The following is a 26,301-nucleotide window of genomic DNA, read 5'->3' as shown; positions in this document are numbered from 1 at the left end:
AGACGCAGCAGCACAGTCTGCGAGAAATTTGTGCAAAGCCCTTCGTCCTACTTATATGCAAACGTCACTTCATAATAAAGACGAGTATACCTCTGGTACCTACCTTGTGTCTGGACCAGTGCACAGAAAAAAAAGACAAGATTGACCTCAAGAAGCGGGGAAAAGCGGCCTATTGTTGTTGCGGACAAATACCGAACTGACATCAACTTTTCCTTTTTGTTCCAGCGTCTTTTGTACCCTTCTTCCACGAGCCCTGTTTTGAGCAGGCTGTATTTATCAGTATCAAGCAGCTTGAGACAGACTCATATCATATTTCTGGGCCCCGTCATACACCACTATGTTCAAGAAAAAGCCGACAGTACGTTGTGCCCCTCCCCCGCATTTCTCCCCTCGCTGGCAGTCTGTTCAAGTCGTAGAATGACAACTTTATACTTACTTCTCAAACTACAGATCAAGAACCTTGCGCCCTTACGATCCTCGGACCGCCGCAAGATCGCCGACCAAATCATCAGCGACTACAATATCAGTATTCCGTCAGCTGCACCAGCCGAGGATGACTCCAATACTCCTACCACGTCGAACCAAACCTCGCCCAACATCACAGCGATCCGAAACTCCCTTCTTCCGGAAAACTCGCTCTCTGCTCGCTTCACCACCACTGCAGGGCCCCAGCTCCGAGAAGTCCAAGGCACAGTCTACGTAGGAACGCATCCCGAGGGTGAGGAACGCATTTTATGGTTCAAGGTGGAACATGGGCCCGGAGCCGATGGACGATTCTATCCCACGGTCTACACATTATGGCACAATCCCAACCTAGCGCCCTTGCTTCACACGCCAGAAATGGTCATGCAGAAGCTCCGTGGCGGCGCAGACCTGATGACCCCCGGCCTTGCGGATGAACCTCCTTTTCCTGAGCGCGCGGTCAAAGGAGCTGTTGTCGCTGTGGCTGGTTTGGACCGACACACTGTCCCGTTATTTGTGGGCGTCTGCGAAATTGATATTGCAGGACTTGGAGAGGTTCAGGGCACAAAAGGACACGCCGTCCGAGGCGTACACTGGGAAGGTGATGAGCTGTGGGCCTGGAGCTCGTCTTCTCGTCCTGGACAGCCTGCTCCTGAATATCTGGCTGGGTGGGATTTGGAAGCGGGCGAGGAAGACGTCGCGGAAACTGAGGAGCGAATCAATGAGCTTTCCTTGGACAAAGATCGGCAGACGCAACCTGCGGAGGAGGAGCCTCAAGTCGACTCTACCGAGCAGCAGCATGAAGAGGGGGCTCCCGTTGAGGAAGCGAAAGAACCTTCTACAAAAGGTCGGCGCTCATTATTTCTCCCTCGGTATCTCGTTCGGAAACTGACCAACCTGCAGAAATCGACGAGGCTTTTGAGAAAGCCTTCCTCTATTCTCTGTACAAACTGAAACAGGACAACCCCACCGCACCGAACCATGGCCTGTCCCTTCCTGTGCAACCATCCGCCCTTGTCTCGAACATGCTTACTCCTTACCTCCCGATTTACTCTCCTCAGCAGGCTCAATACTATCAGATCAAAAAGACAAGCTGGAAGAATGTCAAAAAGTTCATCAAACATCTTGATAAGCAGCGTCTCGTCAAATCCAAAGACCGCAGCGGACAAGAAACTGTCATCCTCGATGTGGATTTCAACGACCGCCGCGTCGAGCAATTTGTTCCTTACAAACTTCCATCAAAGAACGCCGTTGAGAATGCGGGCAAGCCCGTCCCCGGAAACAAGACGCCTGCAACTTCGGAGGGAGACCCTTCCGTCGGACAGACAATAACCGTTCAGACTCTTTATCGGCCAACGGGAAAGCTTACCCCGACAATCTTCCCAGCTCTTTCGAGCGGTGACCCCAGGAACTACTACAAGTATTCTGAAGTGTCCAACCGTTTGGACGAATACATTCAGTCTCAAAACCCGCCTATTGTCTCCAGTGAGAACCGCCGGATCATCTCGCTCAATCCTTTCCTTGCAAACACAATCTTCACATCTTCATCAGCCGAGGACAAGACCACCATTGCACGTGGCATGACGACCCGAGATGGCCTCTTGAAGCGGATCGTGGAAGACTCGGCGTTCCTAACTCCACACTATGTAATCCTCAGGCAGGGTCAGGCCCCATCCGATGTGAAACCGAAAGCAGGTGCAACTCCCAAGGTCAACCTCGTTCTCGAAAAGCGGACAGGTTCGAAAACTGTCACCAAAGTTTCGAATTTGGAGATCTTCGGTATAGTTCCTAGTCTGCTGGCTGAAGAGCTGCAGAAGAAATGCGCTAGCAGTACCAGCGTTGCCCAGGCCACTGGAGCCACCAAAGGCGTGATGGAGGTACTTATTCAAGGTGACCAAAGGAAGGCTGTGGAAACAGCGCTGCTCCGACGCGGTGTCAAGACGCAGTGGATTGATGTGGTGGATAAGACGAAGAAGAAGAAATGAACCTCCTGAGGGAAGGCATATATTGTATTTAGCGATTAGATAAAGCATTGATCAATAATTGGGTATACCACATGCCTTGAACGGAAGAATTACATGCATCTCTTCGTCATAAGATATCCTTCATAACGGTAGATTTTGACTCCCGGGCTCTTCATCATGAAACTCCCTTGTCGTCATTTGACAGTGATATTGCTCTATCAGGCCATTTGTACTGGATGGTCACTTGTCCACCGATTCCAGCAGCCACGGTCGACCCGGGAATCTTTCAGCACAAGGAGGCTCACAGCCTAGTGTCAGAGGTAACGCCGCAAGCAAGTTGGCTGCAACAGACCAATTGCCCGTTTCATCAACGGAAGATCATTCAAAGCCGTCCATAATTAAATGATTCCACCAATCGGCGATAACCCGACTCCCCGACCCCTCCCCGGTCCGAGAAGCATACGAAACATTACCGTGCCATTTATATAAGTGCCTGCTGCTCCCGCATCTGGTCGACTCATCGAGAAATAGACAAATTGATAGAGAGAAGTCTAAACCGAGGAAATGCCAGTCTACCACATCGGTGCGTACCCTGCTACCCTGCTGCAACGAACGCGGATGATTGACCAGTGGCAGTTCTCTTCCGCCTGAAGCCAGGCGTCACGCAGGCCCAGCTCGCCAACTGGGTCACTGTTGCGGAGAGCATGGTGGGTAGGATCCCCGGTTTGGTTTCGCTGAAGGCCGGGCAGCCGTTGCCTATCAGTGTTCCCCGTGCCAAGGGGTTTGATATGGGGATTGTGGCTGTGATGGAGTCGCCCGACGCTGTGGCTTCTTATGCTACGCATCCGGTCCACCTTGAGTTTGTTTCCGCCTTCCTTGTGACAGGTGTGTTTGAAGTGGCTAATGAGGGGCCGTAGGGTGTCGAAGCTCAGAGAGGAGTTGTGCGACGATACGCTGGCGTATGACTTGGAGTTCGAGAATTGATTTACAAGGGTATTATAGCCGTGGGTGGAGGCTGAAGAGCCAAAATTCTATCATGACCATTTGCTAGATCCTGCAAAGAATAACCTCCAAGTATCAATGATGACAACAAATGATATACAACGCCATTAAGAAACCAGCAGCAAAAGACGCAAGTGCTTTTGTTGTACCATAACAAATGGGAATAATCCATTAGCTCCGTGATGAAGGGTGGGACCAGTCGGGAACTTGAACAGAAGAGAGCGAAGCCATTACTCCTTGGCATCAACCTTCTTGGCAGGGTGCTCGCCGTTGGCAGCGGCCTCGTCCTCGCGGGTCCGCTTCTGGCCAGCTGTAGCATCGTCGGCGGTGCTCTGCACGACGGGAACACCACTATAAGCGGATTAGTCAAATGCTGCAAGACCAGGAGAAAGATGCTATAACTTACCGAGCGTCCTTCTGGACCTCACGGCGCTGCTCGCCCTGAGGCTTGCCAAAGCCGTTCTTCTGGTCTTCTGCCCGACGCTCGCGCCAGTCACGCTTGTCACCACCGCGGGGGCCGCCACGGCCACGGCCACGTCCACGGAAACCACCACGGCCACGGCTGGGCTTGATGCGGCCAGCTTCGATGTCCCGAACCTTCTCCTCACAGTAATCTTTCTTGCTCTTGATGAGCAAATCTTGTCCCTTCCACTGGGGTTTAGGATCCAGCGCAAGGAATTCCTTCTGCTTCTCCTCAGTCGCGAACTCAACAAAAACGCTTCCCTTGAAGATCCGATCGTGTGTGCGGCGGAGACGAATCGCGTTGACGGGTCCGTAAGGAGCGAAGAAGGCCTCAATGTCAATCTGGGTGGTAGGAGTTTCCTCTCCGAAGCCCTTGGCGTAGATGCTACGGCTCATGGCCTGGTCTTCGAAAACCTTGGCCACGCTGGGATCGGGGTTCTCGGTCACCGATTCAGGAAGAGGCACCTTGCGGCGCACGCAGGTGTCGTTATCGGTCAGTTCGAGAGTTTCGGAGGACTTCAGAGCCTCAACAATGGCGCTGAAGGGCTGGAAGCGACGCATGCGCTTGAAAGAATGAAGGAGTTCGAGAGGAACGGGGCGGTTGCTGCTTCCGCCCACCTTGGAAAGAAGGAACTTGTCCATGGGAAGGTTCGAGTCGGAGAAGTAGAATTCGACCTGCTTGCGGATCTCATCGTGGTTGTCTGTGACCTCCAGCGTGGAGGGATCAAACTTGACGTTGTTGCGACGGTTTCCACGGCTCCGTGTATCGCGCTCCTCGGTCTTGCCCTCCTTCTGCTCCTCAGCTTTCGCCGACTGTTCGCCGAGCTTCGCAGCGGCGGCTACAATGCGAGCCTCCTCTGCATCTTCGGTGGGAGCTTCCCCCTTCTTCTCTTCAGTGGCCTGCTCGGAAGGCTTGGCAGCTTCCCCGGCGGTTTCGCCCTTCAGCTCTGCCAAAACGTTCTGAACATCCTTCTCGGCCTCAGCATTGGCGTTGGTGGCCGCAGGGGCAACCTTCTGCTCGTCGGCCATGGCTGCAAATCTATTCCGAGTGTTTCGACTCTGTACAGGCGGAAAGAGAGAATGGGAGAAAAGGGCCGCGCAGGTCCTGTACTCGATCAGACTAGGTCAGCATACAACGAATAATTCCCGACCTCCGATTCAAAACCAAAGATGGAAAAATGAATTTAAAGTTATTGAACAGAGAGTGATAACAGATAAAGGTGAGTCAACTCCGCGTAGTCCAAATTCAGGATATGACTCCGCGCGAGTCGCGCGAAGCATAAGCAATGCACAACATAGTAGCCTTACCTCCAAATTAAAAAACCTTGTAGACTAGGGAAAAAAGTATGCAGCAGCTGGAAGAAAGTTCAAGACGACGCTTCTGCACACGATGAGAACCGGACTGTCCTCTTGTTAGAAAAAAGAAAATCTTAAGGCGAATAATAATGCATAGCGGGGGGAAATTTTCTGAACACTGCGGAGCTTCAGCCACATGGAGAATCGAGGACTGTGGCGCATGCGGCTCCTAGTCCCGATACGAAATGTTACTCCATAGACACCTCAATTACGAGGCAGAAAGTCTAACCCTATTGGGAGATTCGATATCGATGCATACAACACCCAAGTTCCAGTGGACTCCAAACTCGTTCTTACCGACAATCGACAAGGCAAGAAGGGGCTGAATCATGTTCACTGATGTCAAGGCACCGAATCATGTCTGCGAACAGTGCTATTGCCTTTTCTGCTTTACGCCCGCTGGTCCAGGCCCAGTATGGACGCTCTATCGCGAAGTCAGGGTGCCTCGTTGAGCGTGCCTTCCATACTGGCTCATGGGAGTCTGTTGCCGCAAACGACGCTGAGTGTCTTTAATGTTAAGAAACTTTATGACTCTTGTGTGTCGGATTCATAATACATCATCACCTTGCTCAATATTGGATTAAACTCCAGTTGTTTTTAAGAGTAGCGATTGCTCCATCGTTTGGCGTACCTCCAATCTGCGACTGCTCTGATCGGTTCCGTGTGATTTTAGGTCAGCTTAAGCAGATTATCTGTCGATCTGGACTTGCTCTATTCGTTCTCCGAGAACATCTCTACGTGAGCAGGTAACAAGCCCTGGCATCAAAACGAAGGTCTGCCAATAGACCCGTTAATCGATGCTCAGCTAGGCCCCAGTTGATCAAGCAAGCCAGCGGCAAGTGGTTGCTTACCGAAGCTCCAGTCGAACGTCTTGACTTTATTGTAACCTTCAACGCTATCACTGGAATTTGGAAGGAAGACCTACATGCAGCATCCAGCGATGGCTGAAAGTAGCAGTTCGGTTTCTCCGAACCCGTGGTCGACCACAGATGTGAGTTGCTTCATCAGTTGAATGCACTGGATTTGATCTCACGAGAAGCCTAGATAATATATCTGACGATCGTCTCGCCAATGGTACTGGCAGCATTCTTGGAATGGTTCCTCTGGATTGCTGCGTTCTTATACTGCCTTGCCAAGGTCTATCAAAAAGCGGATCACTGGAGTATCAGATTCCTCGCGGTCACCATGATTGTCCTCTTCACATTACTGAGGTGGGTTTCAATATGCCGAGTCTTCTTGGATAGATTACGCATGCTAATTTGGCACACAGGGGAATTTTTTTGCCTGTCATGATCGTGACCCTCCCCCTCCCAGCTCACTTGAGACGGCGTTTCCCCGCGCAGATGGTCCTTATGCTTCAATGGTTCGCGTTCGGGATGTTTTCCGCGCTGCTTATAATTCCTTGGCTTTTGTGCGTCTACAGACTGGTGACACATTCACCGGGCAGGACCAAGCGTATCAAGCAAGTTTTGGATGACCGAACCGCCCCCAAAACAGTTGTTGTTATGCCAGTCTATAAGGAAGCGCCGGAAACGCTAATAAGGGCAATCGATTCTGTCGTTGATTGTGATTATCCAGCTAACTGTATCCATGTGTTCCTCTCATACGATGGCTGCCTCATTGACGAATCCTATCTTCGGGTGATTGAACACCTTGGAATTCCGATCACGCTGGAGAGCTATCCACAGAGCATAGACGTGACATACAAAGGCGCCAGAATTACGGTCTCTCGTTTCAAACATGGAGGGAAACGACATTGCCAGAAGCAAACGTTCAGACTGATTGACATGGTATATGCGGATTACCTGGAGCGCCACGACAACCTTTTCGTGTTATTCATTGACTCCGACTGCATCCTTGACCGTGTATGTCTGCAAAACTTCATGTACGATATGGAGTTGAAGCCAGGGAGCAAACACGACATGTTGGCAATGACGGGTGTCATTACGTCGACTACGGACCGAGGCTCGCTCCTCACGCTTCTGCAGGACATGGAGTATGTCCATGGGCAACTGTTCGAGCGCTCTGTGGAGTCTAGCTGCGGCGCTGTGACTTGCCTCCCCGGGGCTCTGACGATGCTCCGCTTCTCTGCGTTTCGTAAAATGGCCAAGTATTACTTCGCGGACAAAGCCGAGCAATGCGAGGACTTTTTTGACTATGGGAAGTGTCATCTCGGAGAAGATCGCTGGCTCACGCACCTGTTCATGGTAGGCGCTCGGAAACGTTATCAAATCCAGATGTGCGCAGGCGCCTTTTGCAAGACCGAGGCAGTGCAGACATTCAGCAGTCTTTTAAAGCAGCGTCGGCGCTGGTTTCTGGGTTTCATAACCAACGAAGTGTGTATGCTGACTGATGTGCGGCTTTGGAAGCGCTACCCCCTGCTCTGCCTGGTCCGTTTTATGCAAAACACGATCCGAACAACCGCACTGCTGTTTTTCATCATCGCGCTGTCACTTATAACAACGTCGAGCAGCATCAATGACCTGCCCGTGGGGTTTATTGCCATATCGCTGGGACTCAACTACATCCTCATGTTCTACTTGGGTGCGAAGCTCAAGCGCTACAAAGCTTGGCTTTTTCCGCTGATGTTTATCCTAAATCCCTTCTTCAACTGGCTGTATATGGTGTATGGAATCCTCACTGCGGGCCAGCGTACATGGGGAGGACCGAGAGCCGATGCTGCCACCGCCGATGAGCACACTTCGCCTGAGGAAGCTATCGAACTGGCTAAGGCTCAAGGCGACGAGCTCAATGTCGATCTGACTACTTTCCGTTCCAGAGGGGATGAGAAGAGCGTTCCAATCCATCCCTCAGAGAAGATCGAAGGGCGCTTCTCTGCACCAGAGCTCCCCGACGGTTATTACTCGAACTTGAACGACTCCAACGCTGCCCTTACCGAGCTGATGACGCCTCTTCCCGGTGTGCCTCGGATAGGTATCCATACAAATCCGTCCTCCGACTCAATCATAACCTCGGACTCGCTGAGCTCGATCCACCTTCCCCTTAAGGTTGAAGAGCTGACCGGTGATAATGACACTATGAAGCCCTATTTCGATCGGCAAACACGGGACACGTCGAGTTTGCACCAGATGCAGAGGACTTGTTCTAACGGAATCATGGCCAGTGATTCATGCTCTTCAGAAGAAGATGCTTCTGAGATGGTAAACAAGACTGAGATACTGTCACCATCATCTCATATCCTGCCGCATTCATCACAAGCCACGGAGTCGTCATCCGGAGAGGATATATACCCACTTCACCTGCCAGCGCCACACCAGCACGAGACACGGTTTGCTCCTATCAATGCTTCAACCAGAGGTCCAATGGAAGGAAACACCCCAGAGGTACAGCGACCCCGCCGTAAACTTCCAGGGATTCCACGGCCTATCAAAGCCCAGAAAGATCCCGAAAGTATGGTCTAGGGTACTTGCACACGTCGTAAGGCATCTGTGTCCAAGATCAGATGTCCTAGAGAAGCGGGTCCAAGCACATTGATGGCCAGTCGGCCAAAGCTGCACGCGTGGAGTCTACCCTTACGGCTTTAAAGTCTTATTCGGTCAACCCTTGCAGAACAATTCTGTCGCGTTCTTATTCTCTTATTTGGAGCTGCTTCGAAAATGACATTTTGTACTTCATGCTTTGTCGTCCGCCCTTATGTATGTCCCTTTGGTAACAAGAAGTAGCACACTCTTTTTAGACTAAACTTAATTGCCTTATTTGCTTGGGTAGCATAGTATATAACTTATCAAGAAGAAGAAGATTAGTCCTACCAACCACCGGCCAGAGACGACCTTCCAGACTAAACGTAACTGAAGCAGGGGCGCTTTTCGGGGAGTCTGATGTCATTTGAAAGCTCTGCCTCCCCTCGCTAATTGCAACATTCAGACATTATTACGGCCTCAAGCACAAAGTTCCATTCAGACATACGAAGACGCCCAGGAGATCGTAGTAGATTCAATTCTTTCTGGTGAGATCTTTGACGGCAAGCCTTTCACTGCGCCGATTCACTACTGGAGAAAAACCACAAATATCTTACCGGTCCGCTGCCTGAGATCATATATTGATTTACATTGAGCATGCTGACGCCAATATAACTGCCCCGGTTTCCACGCACCCGTGGTCTCGAGGGAGATTGGCCGTTCTCTGCTTAAACAGGTGCTAATGCGGGACAATGATGGGGAGTAGGGAGCTATGTGCTAAGGGGGTTATCTCGAGGTGAGTAAACAGATCGAACACAACCGCGCTGTGCGTACAGCTAGACGACTAGATAGTTTCTAATGGCGGGTCAGGACCTTCGCTTCTTGTTGACTGTGTCACAAGGCTTGTTTACTATCGTCAAGGCACACTTGAGTGCCTTGACCCAACCTTAGGAGGAAAGAGGCAGAACGGCTCCTGACATAATGCCATGCATGTGTGGTTCCTTCATGGCAAATTCTCCCGGTGACAGCCTGGTTAGAGACGTCCAAAAGGTCATGGACAAGTCATGTAATTATCGCTGCCAAGATCCATTACCTGATGGTTAATAATAATTTGCCTTGCGCATCCCACTTCTTTTGTTTACTGTTAGTCAACTCGATGGTGATTGGTCAGGTGACAACTAATTTAAGGTAATCGATAAGGCGGCAGAACCCCGCCAAAAGCGGTGAGTCAAGGGAGGATACTGCCGGTGAGCGCCCCCTAGGCGGTGTGATGCGGGAAGATTCGAGTATGAGCCAGAAGGTTCGACAGGCAGCACAAGGGACAGCTTGGGCTTCAGGAACAGGCATAACTAAGAGTAATTGCCCCAGATTGAGTCAGGTTCTGGGAGATAGAGCAGTATAAGAAAACTTATGAGATTGATGATCGTGTGCTCGATGAGACTATAGAATCCTCAGTTTACTGCAGATCGTACGTGCCCAAGATTGTCAGGAAGGAAAAAAATCTGACTGACCGCTTGACGACACAGAAGAACCCACGTTTGACCCTAGCCACAGCTCATCCGCTTATCACCGCGCTCTGATAGCAGTGGCGCTATTGCAAATTCTCCCCTCTTCGCTCTTTTCTTGCTTAGGATCTTCCAACGTTTCCCTCCAACCTCAATATAGACAACATCCTCCCCTCAACACCTCCCCGCACCATCCTCCCCTTTCATATTCATCGCCTAATTTATCCACACAATGAGTGTCGTCGGTATCGATTTCGGTGCCCAGAGCACCAAGGTTGGTGTTGCACGGAACAAGGGTATTGATATTGTGCGTATATGCCCCTCTGCTGCATTTGTTCATTTTTGAATCAATTGCTAGGAACAGCTCGCACTAACGCTTTTGTCTATCCACAGATCACCAATGAAGTCTCCAACAGATCTACTCCGTATGTGCACAAACTTCCCCATCAGATCTCTGCCCTCATACCGCGGTGCTGACTATATTTTCAATGTAGGACTCTGGTCGGATTCGGCGCCAGAAGCAGACACATTGGCGAGGGCGCAAAGACACAAGAAATGTCCAACCTGAAGAACACGGTCGGCAATCTCAAGCGTCTCATCGGCCGTTCATTCAACGACCCCGACGTGGAGGTTGAGCAGAAGTACACCTCAGCGGCTATCTGTGACGTAAACGGCCAGGCTGGTGTTGAAGTGAGCTACCTGGGCAAAAAGGAAAAGTTCTCGGCGACGCAGCTGGCTGCCATGTACCTCACCAAGATCAGAGACATCACATCCAAGGAGCTGAAGCTCCCTGTCTCCGACGTCACAATCAGCGTTCCCGCTTGGTTCACAGATGCTCAGCGCCGCGCCATGATTGACGCCGGTGAGATTGCCGGTCTCAAGGTTCTGAGACTGATCAATGACACCACTGCTACCGCCCTCGGCTACGGTATCACCAAGCTTGATCTCCCCGGCCCCGAGGAGAAGCCCCGCAGAGTGATGTTTGTCGATATCGGACACAGCGACTACACTGCCTCCATCGTTGAGTTCAGAAAGGGTGAGCTCAACGTCAAGGCTACCGCCTACGATCGCCACTTTGGTGGTCGTGATTTCGACAGAGCCCTCACGGAGCACTTTGCCGATGAGTTCAAGGAGAAGTTCAAGATTGACGTCCGTTCCAACCCCAAGGCGTACGCCCGTACCCTTGCCGCGGCCGAGAAGATGAAGAAGGTTCTCTCCGCGAACCCTGCTGCCCCTATGAGCATCGAGTCACTCATGGAAGACGTCGATGTCCGTTCCATCGTCAAGCGCGAGGAGCTCGAAACCATGGTCAAGCCTCTGCTCGAGCGTGTCACCGCCCCCATCGAGGAGGTTCTTGCTGAGGCCAAGCTCAAGCCCGAGGACATTGACACGATCGAGATGGTCGGTGGCTGCACCCGTGTCCCTGCTATCAAGGACGCCATCGCCAAGTTCTTCGGCAAGACCCTGTCCTTCACCCTCAACCAGGACGAGGCCATTGCTCGTGGTTGCGCCTTCAGCTGTGCCATCCTCTCCCCCGTCTTCCGTGTCCGTGACTTCTCCGTGCACGACATTGTCAACTACCCCATCGAGTTCACCTGGGAGCAGTCGGCCGACATCCCCGACGAGGACACTAGCCTCACTGTCTTCAACCGTGGCAATGTCATGCCTTCGACCAAGATCCTCACATTCTACCGCAAGCAGCCTTTCGATTTGGAGGCTCGCTATGCTAAGCCCGACATGCTTCCTGGCAAGATCAACCCTTGGATCGGCCGCTTCTCCGTCAAGGGTGTCAAGGCTGATGCCAACGACGACTTTATGATCTGCAAGCTGAAGGCTAGACTGAACCTGCACGGTATCCTGAACGTCGAGTCTGGTTACTACGTTGAGGATGTAGAGGTTGAGGAGCCCGTTGACGAGGACAAGATGGACACTGATGCTCCCGAGGGCGAGCAGCCCAAGAAGACGCGCAAGGTCAAGAAGCAGGTCCGCAAGGGTGACCTGCCCATCTCCACCGGCACCAACGGCATTGATCAGACCGTCAAGGAGACCTGGATCGAGCGTGAGAACGCTATGTACATGGAGGACAAGTTGATCGCCGAGACCGACGAGAAGAAGAACGAGCTCGAGTCGACCATCTACGAGCTCCGTGACAAGATCGACGGCGTCTATGCCGAGTTTGCCAATGAGGAGGAGAAGGACAAGCTGCGTGCCAAGCTGACCGACATGGAGGTGAGTACAATGTCTTTTTTCACATACAGGACGCAGGAACTCGAAGCTAACGCTCTACATAGGACTGGCTCTACGAGGAGGGCGAGGACACTACCAAGTCCGTCTACGTTGCGAAGCTGGATGAGATCCGCTTCATCGCTGGTCCCATCGTCCAGCGGTACAAGGAGAAGATCGAGGCCGAGCGCCAGGCTATCCTGAAGGCCCAGGAGGAAGAGGCGGCCAAGAAGCGCGCCGAAGAGGAGGCCAAGCGCAAGGCTGAGGAAGAGGCCAAGAAGGCGGAGGAGACCAAGCCTGATGAGGAGATGAAGGATGCTCCCGCAGAAGGCGAGGCGGCCCCCGCTGAGGGCGAGGAGAAGCAGCAGTGAAGAAGAAAAGTCTTTTACCCTTTCGATATCAAATGAGTACGACTCTCGCATATAAAGCCTGATGACAATGGCCATGAAACGGTGAAGCAATACATCCGATACATGATTCTCTTTTCTTGTGAACTTGTTATATCTTCTCTGTTACCTTTATGGTGTAGAATGTTGTCTTGGTGGTATTGTTTTTCACAACCTCCTTAATCATTTTGGCACTGACATTCGCATCGCGGGTGACTGTCGCCGTATGATTATGATTCATGAGAAAAAGCACACGACAGAAGACTTAGATATATGAAGCGTGGATAGAGTTCAGGCAGCCAATTTCTTGTTTTCTTCCGAGTCCATCATTTGATGTAACCATGTACATCGTAATACCCTGAGACTCCCGACTTGACGTGTCATATCACTTGACCTTTACCGGGTCGATCTCGTGTTCTCGCCCTCTTTTCTCCGATGAGGTTAGCTCCTCGCGGAATCGCGTCAAGCCGTCAAGCCAGTCTGGATGGCTGATAATCCGGCGGACCGACTCATCGCATCCTTCCGAACCCAAGGATCTTGGCGGGTGTTTCAAGCATGACCAGCCATTGCGGTCATATTCTGCTCGTTACCGGCGAGTCGTAGTTACGTCTTAAGCCCGGTGACTCCGCCCTATGGGTAAAGGAGCTTGGACTGTGCTGGTGGATTTTCTACCACGGCTGAATCATACTAGTCTAGGGTAATAAGTTACCATGGGATACCCAAAGGCTTGGAAGCTCAAAGCTGAGCAAATTCCATTTTTTGATAGTGGCTGATGACTCATGAATTGTAGCCTAGATCTGATAGCACAAAGGACACTGCTGTGTTGACCAATTAGGCTTCAGCATAGCCACATCATTATGACTTGCAACTGAGGTGGAACCTGAAACCAGAAGTGTACTCCGTAGACTACTTACTCTAAGCTACCGGATGATTCCAGAATCTGCCGTCTCTCTCTCCTGAGGTTGAGGAACAAAGAGAACCACTTGCTCAAGTCACTCAGATCCATGAAACAATTCAACTTAGTTGTTTGCTTTGAAATGCAGATTTCAAAGCAATCTGCCAACGAAGAAGTCAAGAAATAATAATTCCCAGGGACGACTCACGGCGCAAAGCCTCATTGGCCATCAATCTGGCGCCGAGTCTGGCCGCCCCGATCGTTGGCTCCTTGTTTTCCAGGTTCATCCTCGTATTTGGGGTTTCCGCCAGGCCAGGAAAGTCCTAAAACTCATAGTACCCGAGGACCGGAAAATTTAGTAATGCAGGTCATCGGCCTCTTCTGCGGCCGATGTCCGATGTCAGAATTTCCTATCAGAGTAAAGACGATCCAGGAGTGGCTCATTTTTTCGTATAGCAGATTAATGTTATGGTTATGGACGGCGTGAGCCTCCTAAAAAAAATTCTGACGTGGGTAAACCGATTCCTCCGTCCCCCGATCTAGCCCGTAATTATGGAGGAGTCCATCTGGAGGAGACAGCGAGAAAATTCTGATATAATATCTCAAGAGCTGTCCTTGTGTAGTCAGTTGGTCAGCTTTCTCACTTGAGGTGAACATAACACAGAACTTCTGGCATCCTTCTTTTTTCGCTTGAAGGGATCACCTTGCGCGGGTATATCTTATCTTGCTCATCACACCCCGGCATAGATATCTCAGCAACAGACGAACCAAAATGACAGCGTCAGCGTCCAGCGTCACGGACGTCGACATCGAGAACGTCCCGAAGGAAAAACTCGACGTCAAAGAAACCGAAGAGGAACCTGAGATCGAATACCCTGCACTCTCCAAAGTCGTCGTCATCATCCTCGGTCTGTATCTTGCTGTCTTCCTGGTAGCCCTCGACCAGACCATTATCGGAGTCGCCATCCCCAAGATCACCGATCAGTTCAAGAGTATTGAAGACATTGCCTGGTATGGCAGTGCCTACTTCCTCACGTCGACTGCGCTGCAACCGTCGTACGGCCGCATCTATAAGATCTTTAGTGTTGGTTTCCTCCCATGCTGCATGTGCTGACTGCTGGGTCGTTGCTAATGGGTGAGTCTGGATAGGTCAAATGGGCCTTTTTGGTAGCCGTCCTCATCTTCGAAGTCGGATCGCTTATCTGCGCTGTTGCTCCGTCGAGTACCGTTTTGATCGTTGGCCGAGCCATTGCGGGGATCGGTGTTGCGGGTATCTTCTCCGGAGCCATGGTCATCATCTCAGTGACTGGTTGGTCATTCTGCGTATGGTCTTGCAAAGGTGCCAATCTGACTCTGAATAGTCCCATTGCCTAAGCGACCTCTTGTGTTCGGTATGTTTGGCATGGTCTGGGGTATTGCCTCGATTGCCGGACCCTTGCTCGGTGGTGCGTTCACCGATGGTGTTTCATGGCGCTGGTGCTTCTATATCAAGTGAGTGGCGCCACAAGCCCTTTCCACCTTGTCAGAAAATACTGACCGCCGCAGTCTTCCCATTGGAGGTGTCTCGCTCGCCGTCATCCTGTTTGTTCTCCGACTCCCCGACAAGAACGAGTTCTCCGGCACTCCCATCCTCGAACGGATCCGGCAGCTGGACCTCATCGGCGCCGGCCTACTCATCCCCGCCATCATCTGCCTCTTGCTCGCCTTGCAGTGGGGAGGAAACAAGTACCCCTGGAACAACTCGCGGATCATCGGCCTGTTCGTCGGCTTCGGCCTCATGGCTATCCTCTTTGCATTCTCGCAGGTCAAGATGGCTGACAAGGCCACCCTGCCCCCGCGCGTGTTCAAGAACCGCACCGTCCTTGCCGCCACGCTCTTTGCCCTGTTCTTCGGCGGTGCCTTCTTCGTCCTGGTCTACTACCTGCCCATCTTCTTCCAGAGCGTCAAGGATTCCTCCGCCATGAAGTCCGGCATCCAACTCCTGCCCCTGATGCTAGCCACCGTCGTGTCCTCGGTTGTCATGGGCGGCGCCGTCACCGCTGTGGGCTACTACACGCCGTTCCTGATCGGTAGCACCGCCATCGCCGCCATCGGAGCCGGTCTCATCACCATGTACGAGATCGACATCTCCACGGGCAAGTGGATCGGCTACCAGATCGTCCTGGGTGCAGGCGTCGGTGCCGGCTTCCAGATTCCCATGACGGCCGTCCAGACTGTCCTGCCCGCAGAGGATATCCCCATAGGCACGGCGGCGGTCATGTTTTTCCAGACACTGGGCGGCGCGCTGTTCATCGCGGTGGCCCAGTCCGTTTTCCAGAACGGCCTGATCTCCGGGTTGGCCAAGTATGCCCCTACTGTTGACCCGGCGGCGATTGTCAAGGCGGGCGCCACGGAGATGAGACCCGTGCTGACTCAACTGGGCCAGTTGGATCAGCTCATGAACGTGATCAGGGCCTACATGGATGGATTGCGGGCTTCATATCGTGTCAGTTTGGCGCTGGTGCTGGTCGGGTTTGTGGTCAGCTTGTTGATGGAGTGGAAGAGCGTCAAGACAGCGAATAATGGACAGAAGAAGGATGTTATGGTGGCTGCCATTTAGGTTGTCATCCACAGACCTTTTCATCTTCATTCTTCGTTTTGCATTCTTCAGGCAAAAACCATCATAGATCCAGATTGTTAGAAAACTGGCGGAAATGGGCGGATGGGCTTCTTATTAACTAACGACCTGATTTACGATATGTACTTAATTATGCACTTCTATTTATATTATACTAATGTTTACTCCACTCGATTTCTCTGTGCCAGATATCTGCTCCGGAGCCTCCGGAGCTCCAGTTGTAAATGGTTTATGCTACGAGTTTGGTGCATAAGGCCATGCATATCATGCATTGTGCTCCCTGGATAAAATGGCTCCTAGTCTGCCGAGAATTTGTTCTTTCTCCGAGTGCCCAGTGCCCAGTGCCCAGAGTCCAAGACAGCCAGTCTACCTCATCCTGTGTACCCAAGAGGTGGAGTCGGTCTTGGCTGTTGCAGTCCATCTTGATGAAAATTTGAATGTGACGAACGATGAATAAGAGTAGAATTTGAGTGATGTAGCATCTAGATGTGAGAAGGGTGATTATCAGTGTTATTAATCGATGACTGTATGGCTGATGGATGATGGATTGTGGCTGGTGGTATCTGCATGATTCAGGCAAATACTCTGGAGTACCGGAAAAGCCGATTTTGATGGCTCATGCTGTTCCTGGCCTAGTCCCTTGGCAGGAATTTCGTGCGAACCACGCCTCAGCTAGGGATGAATATTTTGACTCAAGTATGTTAGGGTCAGGATAACAGTAATGGAGAAGCAGGGTGCGACGCTCTCGGTAGATGTCCTGATGCATTATAGTCGTCTTTCAACTTGTCCAGCAGGAGTACTTACTGTAGTACTGTCGTAGTAGTACTGTGTAGGAGGAACAGTGCCAAGTGGAGCGAATAAAACCGGCAAGTTGGCACGCGACGAAGGGGCACTAAAGATCCTTGATGAGGATCATCAACCATGGCTCTTCATCAAATCACATCCTTGTCTTCCGTTCTGGGAGACCTTTGGTGGTGTCTAGTCGATCTGTTGATCGCATCCCATTCTCCTTCTTCTTCTCCTGACCTCTTATCATGATGGTGTGGATAGTTCAGTCCCTCATGATGTAACACTCCGCCTGCATTCACTTCTTCAACCACGGAATACTTTCTCATCCCTCTGTCACTCCTTGCCTTGTCACCCCTATCACCAACTGTCCTACTCCAGCTTCAAGTGGATCATCTCCCTTTGCGCCCCCCTTTTAGGAGAGTTTTGGGGAAAAAAGAGTTATGGTGATGGAGTTGTCGGATCAACCACTGGGGACTGACTGGACCATTGCTATGCTTCCTGCCTCGCCTATTCCTTCTTAGTCTTTCTGCCTTGCTCTCGCTCTAATTCCTCATTCTCTATCTAATCTAATCTTATTGCATTAATCGTCACATCCTTATATACTTACGCTACACTTGACAGCCGTAGGCACTGCAGTCTAATTATACTAATTCAGGGCACGCGATCACGACATTTTTCATTTACTCTCAATCGAACCGCTGCATATTCAGTATCCGGGTGAAGGTTATTCTGGACCACTCACTGTCGAGCAATATCCAGTGGCGCATTCCGACAATCCAGGATGCAAACAGAGACGTGACATCCGCCGGCCCCAGATACCCCTTCTTGACCACTTCGATACTCAGTGATTCACAGCAGACATGATCACATTGATTCTACGGCTCATCATCCTTGCGATATGGTCAGCAGAGGCCGTGGCATCGCCCGTCCGTTCCTCCGACCCGGACAGCAGCAATAGCAAGCAAGAACATGTCAACCATGGCAAGATCCTCACTCACGAACCTGAATACGATCCCCTGTGGGAGAAGTACGGCCTAAACAAGTCGCAAGAGTTTAAGTACTTTCATGAACCAGGCAATGACGATATCCTGGGCCACTACGATACGCGCTTTTTCACCGAACCAGTCCCGGACAAAGAGCGCTCCGAGACCATGACGCATATGATTCGCGCTTATCTCAACTTTTTCAATGAGCATGACCTGGAGACGTGGATTGCGCATGGAACCTTACTCGGGTGGTGGTGGAATGGCAAGGTACTTTTGCGCATAGAAGTTCAGGGACTGTAGCTAACGCCGGCGACGGGTGTAGGTTCTACCCTGGGACTGGGACATCGATACACAAGTGCTGGATACCACCCTGCTGCACCTGGCTGACAAGTTCAACCAAACCGTCGTCCACTACACGGCTGCCGACTCCAACGTGGAGCGGAGCTACCTCCTGGACGTCAACCCCTGGGCTCGACAGCGCGAACGGGGCCAGGGATTCAACATTATCGATGCGCGGTGGATCGACAGGCGGACGGGTCTCTACATTGACATCACAGGACTGAGTAGGCTGGAACCGGAGAAACCCAGTCTATGGCAGGACAAAAACGACCACAAGTATCAGACAGGGGACATTTACCCCCTGCGCAAGACGACTTTTGAAGGAGTACCGGCCAAGATCCCCTTCGACTACGACTCTGTCTTAATCGGAGAATATAATCAGAAAGCGTTGACGAGCACCAAGTACCACAAGTACGTATTCTCCTGAATTTTTGGCTCCTAAACCTCGCGACTGATTGATACAGTCATACATGGTATCCTGACATGGAACAATGGGTTTCCGACAACGACGAGATCGCCAAAGGCAAGCTGGATGACGATCGCCAATATGAGAGGCGGTGATTGCGACATCGCTCTCCTTAGAAGCAACCGAGTTATCCCAGATATGGCCATTATCTTCACATACTCTGGACATGGATCTTCATTCGCATATAGCATTTTGCCCACTGATCTGCCGAGGGGTTTTACGTGCTTTTCAGGATTTACTTCTGGTACACGGGCTGGTGTTTCGGTGTTCTTTGACATTTCCTGCTGATGTATTCTATATCTAACAACCTGTACATAGCTCAGACGCGTTCAGCGTTACCTCGTTGCGTAATCTGCCTGACGATTCTTGAAAGGCCGTTGAATTCACACTTGAAATGACCAGATCGGACGTAAAAGCTTCCCCAGGGGTATCCCACGCAATCGCTCGCTAAATACCAAAACGCCGAAAACAGCATAGCGATCGACCCCAGACACTAGTGCGCTCGTTAGAGTAAATTAGATTGCGCTGATCCCACGAGCTCAGGGGTCCGGTCCTCTGCCTGAGGATTCAGGAGTCGGGAGTCAAGCATTGAAAGTCATGTGATCGTATTGGCTTATCTCTTATCTCCGGCTGACAAACGCAATCGCCGTGGAACGTAATCGAAGTGTTGCCTCCGGCATATATTCAACTCCAATCTTGCATCGCGTCCCTTCACTACTTTCCTTTCACCAAGATCGGGCTCATCTTAACTCGAAGAGCTGCATCATGACGGACTCATCAACGCCAGATATGACCATAACGGTCCACCACCATGGCAAACCACACATCTTCACCCTAGCCCCGGACGCAACACTGCAAGACCTCTCCTCCACCATCGCCGACACCCTCAACATCCCCATCGAGAACCAGAAAATCCTCATCGCCCCGAAACCAGGCATGCAAAAGCACCCCTTCGCGCCGACCCCACTCTCAACCCTCCTCCCGCTCACCTCCCCCAAATTCAAACTCACCCTCCTCGGCACCCCAGCCCAGGAAATCGAGTCCCTGAACGCCCAAACAGCCGAAACCCGCCGCCACCTCGAAGCCCGCGCCGCCGCTGCAGCAAAACACCGCACCCGGCGCCCCGCCCCCAGCACCGCAGGCGGCATCCACACCCTCTCAAGCGCCGGCAGCAACACCTACACCTTCCACCGGCTCCTCCCGCTCTCATACCTGCCCAACCCGTCGCGGTCGCTGGAGTTCCTCGCCCGCCTGCGCGACGACCCGGGCATCCGCGCCGCCATGGCAAAGCACCGCTTCTCGGTCCCGCTGCTGACGGAGATGGATCCGGCCGAGCATACCACGAGCGAATCCCGGACGCTCGGCCTGAACCGGAATAAAGGGGAGGTGATCGAGCTGCGGCTGCGCACGGATGCGTACGACGGATACCGCGATTACCGGACGATTCGCAAGACGCTGTGCCATGAGCTGGCGCACTGTGTGTTTAGCGAGCATGATCGGGATTTCTGGGATTTGACGGCGCAGATCGAGAAGGAGGTCGAGCGTGCGGATTGGAAGCATGGGGGCAGGAGGTTGACGGATGAAGAGTTTTATAATCCCGGGGATTGGGAGCGGGAGAAAGATGCGACTGTGGTGGATGAGAGGGGGTGGACTGGGGGCGAGTTTGTGCTAGGGGGGTTGAGCGATGAGAGCGGTGGTGTAGAAGGTCGACGGGAGATTATAGCTCGCGCGGCGGAGGAGAGGATGCGCAGAGAGAGGGAGAAGGGAGGGGCAGAGGGAGGTGATAGATGAAGGTTTCTTCAAGATGGACCGACGACATGGCATGATGTAACGATTTTAATACCCTCGCATATTGCACTTGCATTTACATTTGGAAATATTGAAGATAGATATATACATTAAATCTGCTCGTTCACAAACAAACCAGCCATTCCCTGGCCAGTGCCGATGCACATACTCGTAACGAGGATCTTGCTCTTCGTCCGCCGCGCTTCGCTGAGAATCGTGCAGATCTGACGGGCACCCGTCGCGCCCAACGGGTGGCCGAGCGCAATCGCACCACCGCGCGGGTTGACCTTGGCATGGTTCAGACCGAGGTTCTTCAGGCAGTACACAGCCATCGAGGCAAAGGCCTCGTTGATCTCGTAGATGTCAATGTCGTCCTTGCTGAGGTTGAACTTGGACAGCAACTTGGGGATCGCCGCGGTGGGACCGATGCCCATCACGCGCGGCGGCACACCGGCGACAGTCGCGCCGCAGAACTTGGCCAGGATGGGCTGGTTGAGCTCGATGGCCTTGGAGCGGCGCATGAGTAGGATAGCAGCAGCTGACAATTTTTCATCAGTACATCGACATCAGACGCAGTGCAAGGGTTGTAAGGCTTACCTCCATCAGTAACCTGACTGGCATTACCGCCCGTCGTCCGGTTTCCAAACTGCGGGAACGCAGGCCGGATCTTGTTCAGCGCTTCAACAGTGGTACCATACCGAATGCCCTCGTCGCGCGTAAGAGTCACAGTCTTGACCTCCCCAGTCTTGGGATCCTTCACCTTAGTCGTGATAGGGACGATCTCATCATCGAACCAGCCCGCCTTCTGCGCCGCCTCGGCCCGCCGGAACGACTCCGCCGCGTACGTATCCTGCATCTCGCGCGTGATGTTGAAGTCCGCGCCCACGTTCTCCGACGTCTGGCCCATCGGCTGCATGCAGTCCGCCGCCTCCTGGTTCTTGAGCACCTCCTCGTTGAACGGCCGCGGCAGCCGGTCGCCGCCTGCAGACATCAGCTCCGCGCCGACCGCAACGCCCACGTCGATCGCGCCCAGCTGGATCTGGTTCGCGATGTCTTGCACGGCCTTCAGACCAGAAGAGCAGAACCGGTTGACCGACGACGCGCCGGCTGTGTGGGGGATGCCGGCGGCGAGGGCGGCCGCGCGCACGAGGTAGGCGGCTTTGCCGTCGTTGACCTGGTACCTGTCAATTGGGGTTCCGCGTAGAAATGAAACAAAGTGGAAAGCGTACATTGCCCAGACAGACGTCCTCGATGAGTGCAGGATCGAGCTTCGACTTCTGCACTACCTCCTTCAGTAGAGCGTAGATCATGTAGTCCAGCTCGGTGTCCTTGAAGCCGCCCTTGGCGGCCTTGGTAAGTGGCGTCCGCAACGCAAGGGTGATGACAACGTCATCGGGGTTCTTCTGTGTGCTGGCGTTGGTCAGTATGATGAACCGCGGTTGGGCCAAGGATGAAGCATACATGGCGGAGACTCCGCTTCCCCCGGAGGGGCGAAGGTGGTTCAGAAGTGAGCTTAGGCGATCTGCGGCCATTGTGACGGTAATTCTATGGGTTCTAAGTGTGAGTCAACAGTGGGATGAATATCATAGAGCACAACGGTGAGTGGCAAAGCAAGGATCAAGGCGATCATTAATCACCTTGGGTCTGCGGGGAAGCTCAAGTATGCGGAGCTCTGACTAATGGGTAGACTCGGGGCAAATCAAGTATGACTTACGGGGTATATATTCAGATGTCAAGACTGAAGGAGGAAGGGAACCGCAGGAGGTTCTTGAGCAGAAAATCAGAAGATATCAAGTGTTATGGAAGAAGAGGCAAAAGTTGAGGTTTATCTACTGCTGCAAAGCCGAGCGGGAGCCGAGGCTCATCATGTCCAACCACACCCGACAAGTACCCAGACTTTGTTTCACCGCACCCAATAGGTGGTACACCTGGTACAGTGACTTTTAATTTCTCTTACCCGAGACTATGCGATTCTCAAGGTTAAAGCAGACTTCGTGTTCGTTTTATAATCAAAACTCGCTCCGAAACAATTGGTAGCCTATTATCGTCCTCGGAAATTAGAGCAAACTAAAATGATACCGCAAGTATAACGCCAAAGACCACAAACTCCGTCCAGCCAGATCCAACTATTCCGTACAAATGCCCTAGTATCCCGGTCCATAGTTTCAGCTCTCTTCTGCGCCTCAAAATCCGTGGTGACCCAAGTCTTCGTTGCTAACGACACTACCAACCTCCGACCAACTGGCTGGAGTGGCAACACCATCCATGGACCTTCCGAGGTCACTGAGAGTGCCATCTGATGTTGCGTCCTCAGCCGACTCATAGACGTGGCTGAAACTATCCGCGGTAGACGGCGTAGATGAACGTTCTTGCTGCTCGAAACCCGTGGTATTCAGTTCGGACAGGTCAGAGAACGGCGATCGGAGCTCGCGATTGCTGTCTATAAGTGATGATTCAGGGTGCTCATAGATGGTTTGAGATCCTTCCTCAGTATGACTCGACGTAGACATTCGTTCTTGATCCGTTGCGGAAGAATGCACAGGCCGCTCGGCTTCTTCCGTTTTGTCACCAGTTGAGGCAAAAAAGTCCATATCTGTATCATCAGAAGTAGGAGTGAGATCGACAAGAGACGCGGAATGGTTGCCAGTAGATGGAATCTCTAAATGTAGTGTATCACTGTCGGCCATGGTGCCGGCCGGCCTGATCTCGCTCACGGAAGCCGACACATCAGGCTCTTTGGGTCCACGGTGGACAAGCTGCGATGACGGCAAGTCCACAGCGGTCGAGTTTGCAAGCGTACTGTCAGTCGGCTCCCGACTGTCCGGCCGCAACAGGTTTCCATTTTCGTCCACAAGGGCGTCGAAAGATCCAATCAAACCACCCTGGCATCGCTTCCGACGTTCTTCGAGAGCAGCCGCTCTCTTCTGGATCTCCTCGCGAGCAATCCTTCTCCGTTCTTCTGCCGCCGGCCCTACCTCTTCCATCATAGAAATATCTTCCCTGGGAGAAGATGTGGAGTCTCGAGGTTGAATTTCATCTCCGAGATTGTGTAAAGCCAGCGCAATTTTACGACGAGAATTGTTCACCCATTCTTGGAACTGTGGCGATTCATAGACCGCTATACCAGCAGCGACGAGCGCTGCAACGGTTATGATTATCCCTTCATCATAGAGTTAGCGAAGTCCAACAGTCTATATTCAATCCAGAACGCCGGAATTATCGAGCTGCTAAAGCGATGTCCGATTCATCATGTCGACAGCATAGTAGTATACTGATAAGCACACCGCCCAGCTAGTAAGGGACATAGTAGAATCTCGGAGGCAAGAATGGATAAGTGAATTCTGTAAGGAGACAAGTTATCATACCTTTTGCGACTGGCGAAGGCATCCTGACCAGCTGTACCCCTTCTTCTTTGTTCAGTTCCTCCTCATCTTCACATCGCAGGCAGAAGAATAAATGATAACAGGTGACGGCGTCATCCCGGCGCTTCCCCGCTGCGCTCCACGTGATGTCAGCAACCCTTATCCACCAGCCCTATCTATCGCCCGCTTTGGGCATCCCGTGTTTTGTCCCCGCGTCTCGACGTCAACAGTCAACCCAAAGATCAGTACCAGGATCCAGGCGCATCATCGAAGGTCGAACAATCGCTTTCCGAAAGTCAAGCCAACATTATGTCTCGTCCGTCGTCGATTTCTCAGCGTCCTCTGACGCTGACGGAGGAACTGGAGAAGCTCGAGCAATCTATCACTCTAACCCTGCAAGGTAAACAAACAATGGCCGTTCACCAGTTGCCTTCATTCTAAGCTGACCTGATATCTCTCAATTGAACAGAAATCGATCATAACTTCAGCCAAGCTCACCGAATAGTTACCACAAGTATTCTTCCTCTAGTCGAACAATATGCGGAACATTCGAGAGATGTTTGGGAGGGTGCAAAGGTTGGTTACTCGGAAGAGGTCCATTCGGCCATGGCTAATATGTGACCAGTTTTGGAAACAGTTCTTCGAGGCCAGCGCCAATGTCTCGCTTTCCGGTTACGAAGAGAGGCCCGATCAAGATACAACACAAGATCAGACAGTAACAGAGGATTCCACAGGCGTTACACACAGCAACCTTACCGATACCGTGTCCTACGAAACGCCATCCTCTGAACGCCACGACCATAGGGCTGACGACCTTGAGCTCACATCTCTCGGCGTATCCTCTCACAGTACTCCTCGAGTAGCCACCAATGAGAGACCAGATGAAGACACGACAATCACCTCCGCTGTGTCATACACATCCCCCTACGAAACACTCAAGCAGGAGATCCACGAAACCGATCCCCCGTTCGATATGGACGACTCCAACCTCCCCAGCACACCAGGCCGCTCTCCAAGTCTACACGACTACGCGGGCAACCCAGCCGACACCCTCATGTCCTCTTCGCCCTTCGTTCCGCCCGCCTCACACGAACAACCCTCAGGCGCCCGCCGCAACCCACACCAAAAAACATCAGACCCCGTCATGCACAGGGTTCTCGACAAGACCTACCGCGTGCAAGCCACCCCTCTAGGCAAAGGCTATGGCACCGCAGCCAGCCGCTCCAAATTCACCGTTACCCCGAAAGCATCCACATCGAAATACGCCTTCGACGACTCTCCGATCTCCAGTCCAGAGCCCGAGGCGCCGCAACTACACGCGGAGATCTTCTCCTCTCCTCTCAAAGCTACAACTCCCGGTACCGGCCGTAAGCGGCGTCCCAGCGGCCACCTCCGCATCAACCCGAAGCCGGGGATGAGCGTTTTGACTCCGGCCAAGAACGGAGGTGGCAAGCGTTCTGCCTGGGACAGCGATGAGGAATTTGACGACGAAGAGGATGAGAACTTGGGACCGAGTCCGCCCAAAACAATGCAATTCCATATTCCACAGAGTCGACTCATGAAGACCCCGGGTATGTACCACCCTCCTCTTGCATGTGTACAGCATCATGCTAATTTAGAGGTATACAGCCAAGGAAGCATCCAAGCGTATTGTTGAGGACTTGTTGTTCACTGCCGGAGTGAACGACACGACAGACGATATCATCGATGAGCAAAGCCCTAGTGTGATCCGACGAGTAGAGCGGTTGGAAGATGAGACTTTCTGATGCAAGATCATGACAGTGATGGAGCTAACTCGAGTACGAGTTAATCTGAATTGGTCAAAGCCTGTTCTCAGTGTAATTGTATGTTTCGTTCTTTCCAGGACAATCTATTTACCTTATTACAGCTTGTGCTAGCCTTTCAATCGCGAAACTACAACTAGAGGTCGGCGTAATTTAACAGGAAATACCGCCGGATGCTAAACTGACGCTGATCCACTCAGCTGATATCACGAGCAAAAGAGTCAGAAAGCTGGAGTGGGTTCTCTCCCTGAAGGCTCCCAGTACACGATCTGGGCCTGTGAATGGCATGCTTCTGTGTTAATTGCATAGATAAATATCTTCGAGCCTGCGGAATGGATACTCTAAAACGGCAAGGGGACTAAGAACATGTGCTGCGAGAATGCATCAATGGGTATCGAGCGAATTCGCTGATCATCGAGGAGGGCCAGAGGTTTTGGGGAGAAAAAGATCGAGGGTGAAGGGATGAAGGGAGACCATAGTCGCGATATATGTACAT

General features: G+C 52.1%; 11 protein-coding genes across 11 annotated transcripts, besides 1 other annotated feature; 8 read left to right on the top strand and 3 right to left on the bottom strand.

Moving 5' to 3' along the window:
- Positions 1-417: 417 nt before the first annotated feature.
- On the top strand, positions 418-2,447 carry NFIA_012980 (putative RNA binding protein Ligatin/Tma64; the record flags this gene model as incomplete). Its single annotated transcript, XM_001264505.1, has 2 exons — positions 418-1,309; positions 1,366-2,447. The coding sequence occupies 2 exons, from the start codon at positions 418-420 to the stop codon at positions 2,445-2,447; spliced, it is 1,974 nt and encodes a 657-aa protein (XP_001264506.1).
- A 543-nt stretch (positions 2,448-2,990) lies between these two features.
- On the top strand, positions 2,991-3,343 carry NFIA_012970 (uncharacterized protein; the record flags this gene model as incomplete). The annotated part of the gene is made up of 2 exons (XM_001264504.1): positions 2,991-3,009; positions 3,063-3,343. The coding sequence occupies 2 exons, from the start codon at positions 2,991-2,993 to the stop codon at positions 3,341-3,343; spliced, it is 300 nt and encodes a 99-aa protein (XP_001264505.1).
- A 315-nt stretch (positions 3,344-3,658) lies between these two features.
- Positions 3,659-4,919, bottom strand: NFIA_012960 (tRNA maturation protein LHP1; the record flags this gene model as incomplete). Its single annotated transcript, XM_001264503.1, has 2 exons — positions 3,659-3,779; positions 3,835-4,919. 2 exons carry the CDS (start codon positions 4,917-4,919, stop codon positions 3,659-3,661), a joined length of 1,206 nt encoding a protein of 401 aa, XP_001264504.1.
- Positions 4,920-6,535: 1,616 nt separating this feature from the next.
- chsD (chitin synthase D) lies at positions 6,536-8,668 on the top strand (the record flags this gene model as incomplete). The annotated part of the gene is made up of 1 exon (XM_001264502.1): positions 6,536-8,668. The coding sequence occupies one exon, from the start codon at positions 6,536-6,538 to the stop codon at positions 8,666-8,668; it is 2,133 nt and encodes a 710-aa protein (XP_001264503.1).
- A 1,664-nt stretch (positions 8,669-10,332) lies between these two features.
- Positions 10,333-10,372: a microsatellite.
- Positions 10,373-10,402: 30 nt separating this feature from the next.
- Positions 10,403-12,764, top strand: hsp88 (Hsp70 chaperone Hsp88; the record flags this gene model as incomplete). Its single annotated transcript, XM_001264501.1, has 4 exons — positions 10,403-10,477; positions 10,564-10,595; positions 10,665-12,399; positions 12,462-12,764. 4 exons carry the CDS (start codon positions 10,403-10,405, stop codon positions 12,762-12,764), a joined length of 2,145 nt encoding a protein of 714 aa, XP_001264502.1.
- Positions 12,765-14,446: 1,682 nt separating this feature from the next.
- On the top strand, positions 14,447-16,273 carry NFIA_012930 (MDR family MFS transporter; the record flags this gene model as incomplete). The annotated part of the gene is made up of 4 exons (XM_001264500.1): positions 14,447-14,758; positions 14,824-14,983; positions 15,036-15,165; positions 15,220-16,273. The coding sequence occupies 4 exons, from the start codon at positions 14,447-14,449 to the stop codon at positions 16,271-16,273; spliced, it is 1,656 nt and encodes a 551-aa protein (XP_001264501.1).
- A 1,667-nt stretch (positions 16,274-17,940) lies between these two features.
- On the top strand, positions 17,941-18,966 carry NFIA_012920 (putative mannosylphosphate transferase (Mnn4); the record flags this gene model as incomplete). The annotated part of the gene is made up of 3 exons (XM_001264499.1): positions 17,941-18,333; positions 18,389-18,816; positions 18,870-18,966. The coding sequence occupies 3 exons, from the start codon at positions 17,941-17,943 to the stop codon at positions 18,964-18,966; spliced, it is 918 nt and encodes a 305-aa protein (XP_001264500.1).
- A 670-nt stretch (positions 18,967-19,636) lies between these two features.
- NFIA_012910 (putative zinc metalloproteinase) lies at positions 19,637-20,662 on the top strand (the record flags this gene model as incomplete). The annotated part of the gene is made up of 1 exon (XM_001264498.1): positions 19,637-20,662. The coding sequence occupies one exon, from the start codon at positions 19,637-19,639 to the stop codon at positions 20,660-20,662; it is 1,026 nt and encodes a 341-aa protein (XP_001264499.1).
- A 107-nt stretch (positions 20,663-20,769) lies between these two features.
- On the bottom strand, positions 20,770-22,191 carry kat1 (putative 3-ketoacyl-CoA ketothiolase (Kat1); the record flags this gene model as incomplete). The annotated part of the gene is made up of 3 exons (XM_001264497.1): positions 20,770-21,197; positions 21,257-21,833; positions 21,889-22,191. The coding sequence occupies 3 exons, from the start codon at positions 22,189-22,191 to the stop codon at positions 20,770-20,772; spliced, it is 1,308 nt and encodes a 435-aa protein (XP_001264498.1).
- A 651-nt stretch (positions 22,192-22,842) lies between these two features.
- On the bottom strand, positions 22,843-24,046 carry NFIA_012890 (uncharacterized protein; the record flags this gene model as incomplete). The annotated part of the gene is made up of 2 exons (XM_001264496.1): positions 22,843-23,819; positions 24,025-24,046. 2 exons carry the CDS (start codon positions 24,044-24,046, stop codon positions 22,843-22,845), a joined length of 999 nt encoding a protein of 332 aa, XP_001264497.1.
- A 284-nt stretch (positions 24,047-24,330) lies between these two features.
- Positions 24,331-25,787, top strand: NFIA_012880 (DASH complex subunit ASK1; the record flags this gene model as incomplete). The annotated part of the gene is made up of 4 exons (XM_001264495.1): positions 24,331-24,421; positions 24,491-24,597; positions 24,647-25,592; positions 25,651-25,787. The coding sequence occupies 4 exons, from the start codon at positions 24,331-24,333 to the stop codon at positions 25,785-25,787; spliced, it is 1,281 nt and encodes a 426-aa protein (XP_001264496.1).
- Between the last annotated feature and the right edge of the window lie 514 nt (positions 25,788-26,301).

The sequence above is a fragment of the Aspergillus fischeri genome, genomic scaffold (genome assembly GCF_000149645.3).
Source record: "Aspergillus fischeri NRRL 181 1099437636249 genomic scaffold, whole genome shotgun sequence".
In the NCBI taxonomy this organism is placed as follows: Eukaryota; Fungi; Ascomycota; class Eurotiomycetes; order Eurotiales; family Aspergillaceae; genus Aspergillus; species Aspergillus fischeri.
The sequence above is the reverse complement of the archived record's forward strand: the minus strand, read 5'-3'. Positions and strand labels throughout refer to the sequence as shown.